General features: G+C 42.3%; 1 protein-coding gene across 1 annotated transcript; it reads right to left on the bottom strand.

The window, feature by feature from the left end:
• Positions 1 to 288: 288 nt before the first annotated feature.
• On the bottom strand, positions 289 to 7,999 carry LOC147892498 (uncharacterized). Its single transcript, XM_087387414.1, has 11 exons — positions 7,886 to 7,999; positions 7,623 to 7,706; positions 6,637 to 6,713; positions 6,411 to 6,477; positions 5,550 to 5,618; positions 5,175 to 5,282; positions 4,815 to 4,877; positions 4,301 to 4,375; positions 874 to 4,176; positions 600 to 727; positions 289 to 430 (listed from the first exon to the last, which is right to left on the bottom strand). Exons 1-11 carry the CDS (start codon positions 7,997 to 7,999, stop codon positions 289 to 291), a joined length of 4,230 nt encoding a protein of 1,409 aa, XP_087243540.1.
• Positions 8,000 to 8,247: the final 248 nt, after the last annotated feature.

Raw genomic sequence — 8,247 nt, 5'->3', positions numbered from 1 at the left:
GCAATAAACCGGACATTTGTAATTATTTGATGTTGCCCGCTTTCAGTTGGTGCAGTACAAATTGTACAATGGCAAATCGATGATGCAGCTTCATGGAGACAGTTGAGAAGCTATCAGAACTCTTCAAAAGCAGTTGTTTAATCTTTTTCATGGCATGGGAGAAATAGAAGTACCCAGATTAGGATCCGAACAGGCATCTAGCACACTGTTCTCAGCTCGAACGGGCATAACAGTGCATTTCCTCTCGGCGCAGGACGCCAATCTGTATGTCGACAGAAAATGTTCCTGCTACAGCTTTTTCTCCATTCCTTGATTGAATTTCGGAAATGTTCCTGCTACAGCTTTTTCTCCATTCCTTGATTGAATTTCGGACGCCGGCACGTTCTGAAAGGCCAAAGTTGCCGCTTTACTGGATGTTGTTTGTTCATTGCTGTGACATTCATTATGCATCGTCAGAATCTTCTATCATTGAGCACGTGAAAATCTTATGCGTTGTGTGTGTGTGTGTGTGTGTGTGTGTTAGTTGGGGTTGGGGGGGGATGGGGGAAGAGAGAGAGAGAGAGAGAGAGAGAGAGAGAGAGGATAATGAAGGGAAGGACTGCTTTCTTGCCGTTTCAAATTTGAACACTTGGGCTGGTTTATCTGGTTTGAGGATTGCTAGTGACCACGCATTCCCTTCCCCCTGCACGGACAGTGCTCTATCTCCAAGGTTTGGACTTACTTTCAACTTACAGAGCGTGAGATATTGCTCTATAATCACAGCTATTGCGCTTATAGTCAGACGAAAATGTCCTATTTCTGTTTTTTCATGTGTTTGGCCCTCTCTTGGGTATTACTATGATTAGTCCTTATAGGGTGTTTGATTTCTCTTACATTTGCTGTTGCAGAGGTCTCCAAGCGTGGAGGCGCTCCATCTCTTTCTTGTGTTTGGCTTTGTCTCCTGCTAGGCGATGCAGAATCCCTTGAAGTTGGAGGAAGCTCTTCTTGGGACATGCCGAGGCTTATTCTACTGCCCTTAGGTGCAGTCATTCGTACCTGCTCTGCTCCCCGAGGTGTGAGAGCCCCTACTGAAGATCGCCTCTCTTTGTTTAGTATTATCAATTCTCCATCTGCACCTTTCAGAGTAATGGGGCCATCAGTGGAGGACCCATCTCCATTTAGAAGACTCAAGCCTTGTAGATTAAGGGTAGCGTCAAAGTCTTGATAGGAACTTCTGGCCTGATTTGGTGCTGCAGCTGTAGGTGTACTCATTGATACTCGGCGGCTACTGGGTTGGGATGAGATTCTTTGAGATCCGTGATACGAGGAAACTGTTTCATCCTCTGCTCGCTGTCTACCCTGCGCTCTGTTTGTAGAATCATGGCCTCTAACCGGGATAGAATCAGCATTACCATCATAGATGGAACTCGGGCCTTGCATGGCAGCCTCTTCTTGGACCAAGTCATATTCATGTTCATCTTTATCCTCGTCTCTTCTGTTTATCCTTGAAAGTCTGCTTACAAGCTTTGGAATGTCAGTCGCCTGAAATGTAGATCCAACACCTGCCGATGATTGGCCTTGTGATGAAGCAGAAGACCCAGAATTTTCTAAAGGTATGGATTGTTCAAGTTCGTTTTGTCTTCCATACACTTGAGAAAAGCTAGGGTCCTTCTGTAATATTGCATTTCCTTGTGGACCTACCTGGCTTTGTTGTCTGTTCAACATTAGCTTGCTTCTTCTTGTCTCATAATTATCATCACCCCTGTTCGTTGATCTTCTCTCTTCACCTTGGTTAGGTGGTAATGTCATGAGTGTCCCATCTGGATACAAGGAGCTTAGCTGTGACTTTCTGCTGTCATAGGAATCTGTTTTGACTTGGAATGCTGCATCTGGATTTTGAGTGGTGTGAGTTGGTCTCCTTGTTGGCTGAGCTACAGCATTGGAATTCTGACCGTTTTTTGAGTTCTGCAGATTACTTTTCCTTGGCAATTGATTTGGTCCTTCTGCAATGTGGCTTGCCATAGCGTCTATGTGATTACCGTCAGATCCATGGTAATCAGATGAACTTCTTCCTGAACTCTGATTGGAGTGCTCATCAGAATGTTCTCTCTCCTGATACGGGGCCGCCTGGCTGCGCCGCATGCTTGGTGCATAAAAAGCAAGGTTAGAACCTTGGCTGGGACGCACATGTGATACTGGTGTGGGTTCTGGTCTTCCTCGGAAGGTTGTCGTTTCTCCTGTGTCTGTACTCCTGCTCTCTTCTCTAAGGATGCTTGATGAAGTGAAATTAGGATCCATCTCCCTCATATTAGTGTATTGCCTCATAGACTGACACGGCTCTGCTGAGTTTGTCAGCAGTACATGGGATTTTCTGGATGGTGGGTACGCATTTATTTGCTGATAAGAGTCTCTGCCAGAAAGTTGTTCTTCTACTTGGCTTTGCCGTCTGTTGGATGTAATTTGAGATTGGTTGAGGGAGAATTGTTCTAGTCCCAGTGTGCTTTTCTGCTCAATAGCCTCCCTGGGAGAAAGGTAATCTGCTGAGGAGTGTCTACTGAGTCTGCGAGGTTGCTGCTCAGAAGCACTGTAGTCATATACATTGGAATACTTTCTGTACGATCCTTCTTCCGTCTCCCTGGTGCTGCTCTCTGGAAGTAAATCAGATTGCTGGGTCTGAAACCCATCATTTGACTGGTATATTACATCTGCTTGAGGTGAAAGTGCAAATTTAGAAACCCGTGATGCTAGGCCAAGGGGTTTCATTGTACTTTTCCGAGAGGTTGTGTGGATCTGATATGACCCTGATTCATTCGTGCTTTGGCCATCGTCCAGATAATTGTTAAAATCTCCAGTCACTAATCGGGTTGTATCATGCCAGTTGCCAGAGTGCCTGACCTCCTCCGGAGATTCTTCTTCATCTGATGATGTGATGCCATATAGTTGTGTGTCCATGAAGGTTGATCTCGGTTGCTCTGACAGAGTTATGGTCTCTCTGCCAGTTTTGTGAGGTGCAGAAACATTGGGTGTGGACGGACCTTCTGTTGTGGTGTACCTCCTGCTGGTTTGCTTTTTTATTTCAGGTATACTGCTGAATCTTTTTGAAAGTCTTTCTGCTACAGGCTCAGAGTGGGAACTTGAGGAGGGTCGCAGCATGGTTGAAGGTCGTGTGGGCATAGCTTGCAGCCCTCCATCCATAGCAGAGTTGTTCCCTACCTCTGGGCTGCTATTTCTCCGTTTTTGAACTTGGTCCTCTGTGGAGATGGGCCCTAGGCTGTTTGTGTTGTTGCTTGGTCGTCTTATGCTATTCCTTGGCAAATCTGTACCTGTATCTGGGACAGATAAACCCTCCCTTGAACTTTTGGGATGAAGAGAGGCTATTGACTGTTCTTGTATTCTTGATGCAAACTTAGGGTCTCTTCGACTGTTGTCTGTATCTGTCATTCTCTGCCCTTGCCGATTTCCTTCCACTTGTCTTGCTTGCTCCATCCAGGTAGGTGCATGAGGTTCTGATCTGAGTTTTCTGCCTGGTCTTCGTGTATCAAAAGCAACATCCTCCCATCCTGGCCTACCTCCTCCCTTCCAACTCTGCCCCGCTCCTCTCCAATCCAAATCGCTGTAGGAGCTTGGAAATGCAGAATCTATTATTCCTTTCTTCTTCATGTCAGGATTGAACTTTCGAGAGGCTGTTGGCTTCCTTTCAGCCCTGATATTTCCAATCAATAGCTGCATTTCTTCAAGTGCATTTTCAAGGCAGATCATTGCTCTTGATTGCTTTTTGAAATCCCCTGTGGAAAAAAAACCTCCTCTTGTGTCTCTGCTCTCCCTTTCCTCCGCCATAGATGATTTACTTAGTGGCAGGGAGTAGAATGCATCCTGAGGGGGATGGTTGATTTCCCTATCTGTTTTCTCCTCGTCTGTGATTTCATGTTGTACCACAGTTGGCCTGAGTTCCAGGTTGGGTTGGGTCTCTCTGTTTTGTATGAGCTCCACTTGTGTGCTGGGATCTTCACGTCCACTGCTTGGAAGCTGTATATCCTGATTAAGGTCACCAGTATCCCATTGTAGTTTTTGCACCTTGCTAGCTCTGCTTTTACGTTTCTTTTTTGCTGCAGTAGTTGCAAAGTCTGAACCTCTTGCTGCTTGCTTTGTATATTCAATTGAAGATCCAAGTGCTTCTACCCACGAGTTGAGATCTTCCTGCAGAGACATGACATGGTGAACAGGGTGCATTAGAAAGGGTTTAAAATGTTTAGCTGCATGAATTGGACACGCACAAGTACTTTCATGGTGAAATTTCGTTGAGCCACAAGATATCACATACCGGATTTGCTGGAACGATGGACATTGTTTTAGAGCTAGGTGCTAGAACTTGGAACTCCTGTTCTTTGGACAGCATCTGCCAAGTTGATATCAAATTCCAACATTAGTGTCTCTTAAATTAATCTAAAATTCTCTATTTTTCCCAGCCGCCCTTGTGCTACACACTCTTTTATGGTCTCTTGCTCAGGCTACGACATTCTAAGGCTATAGCCTTGAAATGTCTCCAGTATCTAGTGGAGGCCTGTGACTTTCCCCTTGACAAGAAAAGGGAGAACATGTAACAACATAGGAGGATGCTGTGCACACAAGTTCCCGTGTCGTGCATGTTGATGTCCAGAGTTGCACAGAGGGAATTCCAGATGTCAAGAGTGTTAAGTGTGTACATAGAAGCAGTTGGGATTCAATTTTTGTGTGGACACTCTTGTATGCATGGCTTGCAATGGTAAGTTTGCTCATTTGTGCATCTTCATGCATCACAAAAGAAAATAAGACAAGTCAATCAACTTGATACTTACTCGTACAGTTGCTCCAAGCAAAGATGTGACATAACGAACGTGCTTTCCTATAATATCAGGGTTCTGCAGCATTGCAAGTACTCGTCACATAATTTGTACTCATTTAAGTTTAAAAACTTTCTTGTTGGTTTGTTGTGTCGTTATAGGAGGGATGATCATTAACTCACCTCACTATTGGCTGTGTGAAGTTTTTATGTTTTCCTTGGGTATGTTTAGTCTCGTGTATAGTAGATACTGCAATTTGTGTGTTTTTTGCCATTTGTGCTACAATTTTCTTACTCTGATGGAGCACTGCTTATTAATCTGGGTACAACAGTTATTGAACAAAATTTGATCAAGCATGATTCCAATTAAGCGAACCTTGAAGACAAATAGCTTTCCAGGTACAAGGATGAGATAACGCTCATCTAATCTTTTCTGATTCACAGCCTTCCGATGGACTTGTCCATGTTTGATTATGCTTTTCTCCTACCACAGGAGACATTGAGATGTTGGAGTTACAATGTTGTGTTAAGTTTTGTTTCAGATCCACTGTTGTCGATTAGGTAGGTGATGTCAGGGCTATAAATGCCGAAGGAAAAAGAATGTTTGAAAAGCTGTGCGTTGACTTCCAGTCTGATGCATCTTAAGAATTTATTTCTTAAACATTCATTCTGTCACTTTGCAGCTTCTCTTACTCATCGTTGTGATATAAGTGTGAAAGAAAAGAGTATGTAGGCAGTAAGGAGTCCTTACAAGTCCAATGACACCCTTCTCAATTCCAATTTGTACAACATCTTCAGTTGAAGTGCCTTTCGCAATGCACTACAAACCATGAAAGCAGAATTATGTGGTAGTTCAGACACTCATCCAGTTTTGGCAGCTAGATGATTAATAATTTTCAATAGCATTCTGTTCCCAGTATCTTGCCTTCAATCTCATTTTGGGATGTGGGTGAAGTGCATCACGGTTTTTTGGAGTTATGCTTATGCAATGGATGCCCGTAAATTAAACAGTGGGTGCAAGAATATTCTTAAGTGCACTAAAACTTGGCTCTACTTACAAGTTTATAATTCATCTAGTAAGCCTTTGAGTACTTCACACTAAGCAAATATTTTAAGGATCTAGGAACAAGTTATATCTCATACTATGCGCTGAAATTGTTAGCATCCATGAGGTGAAAACAAAACATGCATCAGGACAAGGTAGCTTTATGACTCAAAGCCCTTTTTCATATCTTGGTTCTTTAATACATATCATGGAGTGTTGGAAGTCTAAACGAAATCGAAGTTCTTACTCAAGGACATTTAAGTACTTGTAAGATTAAAATAACATTAGCAACAGCAATTTGGGACAGTTTGACGGGGTCTATCAATTCTTAGAGTAATCATGAAATGATGTTTCAAAGATGGCAAAGATAAAAGCATGGTGTCTGCCCAGTTGCACAATCAGGGCCCATGGATATGAGTTGGTGGGTGTGCGCCGTCGGTGTGAGAGTATGTGCATGCATGCACGAGAGAGCGAGAGAGAGAGAGAGAGAACACCATACTCTGTCCATGCAGAAGGATCAATTCTATAACTTCTAGCGACTGACATGATGTAATTTGAAATCAGTACCTCTAAAAGATGTTGAATGCATGTCTTCTCCCCGATATTTTGTGCAACAATCTCCCATTGATCAGATCTGTGAACATCAAGTTACGGCTTAGATGTGTGGTCATGCTTATTGGGTTTTTCAAGGGTCTAGTATCCTCTTACAATTTTTTCGCTTGAAACTTCCATGAAATTTTTAATTACATGATTCATGATTTTCTTTGTTTTGGTTATCGGAATTGGAAAGTACTCGAATGTGATTGACACACTACAATCATCTGAATAGTCCGTGTCCACATGCTTCCTCAACGCTGAAAATGCTTGTGACTGTAAGCACAAATTGCAATTCTTGTAAGCATGGTAATTAACATTTGCCATGAATATAAAACCATATCAAGATGCTGAAATCCAGATTCTATTTATCCATCCCTTTGAAACATGATGCAATGATAAATAAAAAGGAGACGCCATAAGACGGTGAGTTAAAGAGACACAATTAAACAAAACAGAGAAATAAGAAGTCAGTAGGAACTGCATGGATTACACATGCTTAATGTAAAGGCAAAGTAGGTCATGGCAAGACAATGAAAACAGACGAATTCCAGGTGTTCTTTTACAACGCAAAGTCTACAGGAAAAATCGTTTTGATGTACACGGAAATTTTATTGCTACAGTAGTAACTGCGAAGCATTTGTTGCTTCTCATGGTTCTTTTTTGTTTCATTTTTCCTTTCCTGTCTGATCGCACTTGGATTTTGTCTCATTTTTTGGTATATTTTCAATCTAATTTTGAGTTGCCATTGCTCTTTTAATGTTGAAGGTTCCGTAAGTTTGATTATATTTCACAATGTACAAATTTGCATCCTAGATATCTAATGAGCTCAGACGATTCAAGCTAATAATGCTTTAAATGAAGAGCTATTCGTCCTAATGTTAAATCAATAAGATGAAAAGTAATCAACGACGAAATGTGGAGCTATATGAATGATGAGGAGACTATTAATGTGCCTCGAATGTGTAAATAATTGACACTGAATAAAATATTTTGTCTTAAACAGGTAAATTTTCTTCTTCCTTGGGAAAGCAAGATGTTTCTACAACGTTAAGCCGTGTTAGGTCGGGCAGATTATGCTAATAAATAAGATGAAGAGATCCTATTAGCTCGCTTAAAGAATGGGAACAAAAGGGAGAGGAGGGTAACAAGCTTAGAGCAACGTCTGGATATTCGATTACCCACCAGGAAAATCCTATCCCTGTCCTGTAGGAAAAATGTCTCCATATGGAAATCCACTTCTAAAATGCCACGTCTCCATTCCCCTTTCTGCGTCCAAGAAAATGTAAATTGCAGCTTTGATGAGATTAGCAAGCTCAAATTGGAACAAGTTATTCATTCGAAAACCTCACTCAAGCATATCCAGACATTTCCTTGTGCTGGGAGTTAATAGGTTCTTGCAAATAGTGGAACATATATATGAGCCCAGCCCAAAATTCAGGACTTGCCTTTGACCCTTCCGGAGAAATGGAGTTACGATGGTCGGAATTGCTCGTATATGATACTTGAAAGGAGAAAAGTTGTGGATAACTTAGAGCAGGTGGTTCTGCCGGCGTCTCCATTATTCAGGGGTCTGCCTTCTTTACTTACGCAGTCGTCCCACGCTTGCTAAATCGAAATCAATGTAGTCATGTTCCTGGAGTTGAACTGCCCAATGAGCGTTCTCTGGATACAGTTTTTCCGGGCAGGCCATCTATGTGATGGTAGAGCCAGAAGTCAGTTCATCCGCTGCCCTAGATTCTTGCTTTGGAGGGTATTGTATAATAAAGCAATTCAGAAGGTAGCCTGCCATAAAACGATTGCCGGAGCA

The sequence above is a fragment of the Dipteris shenzhenensis genome, chromosome 16 (assembly GCF_047967505.1).
Source record: "Dipteris shenzhenensis isolate YYH24624 ecotype China chromosome 16, Dip_SZ_1.0, whole genome shotgun sequence".
Classification (NCBI taxonomy): Eukaryota; Viridiplantae; Streptophyta; class Polypodiopsida; order Gleicheniales; family Dipteridaceae; genus Dipteris; species Dipteris shenzhenensis.
The sequence above is the reverse complement of the archived record's forward strand: the minus strand, read 5'-3'. Positions and strand labels throughout refer to the sequence as shown.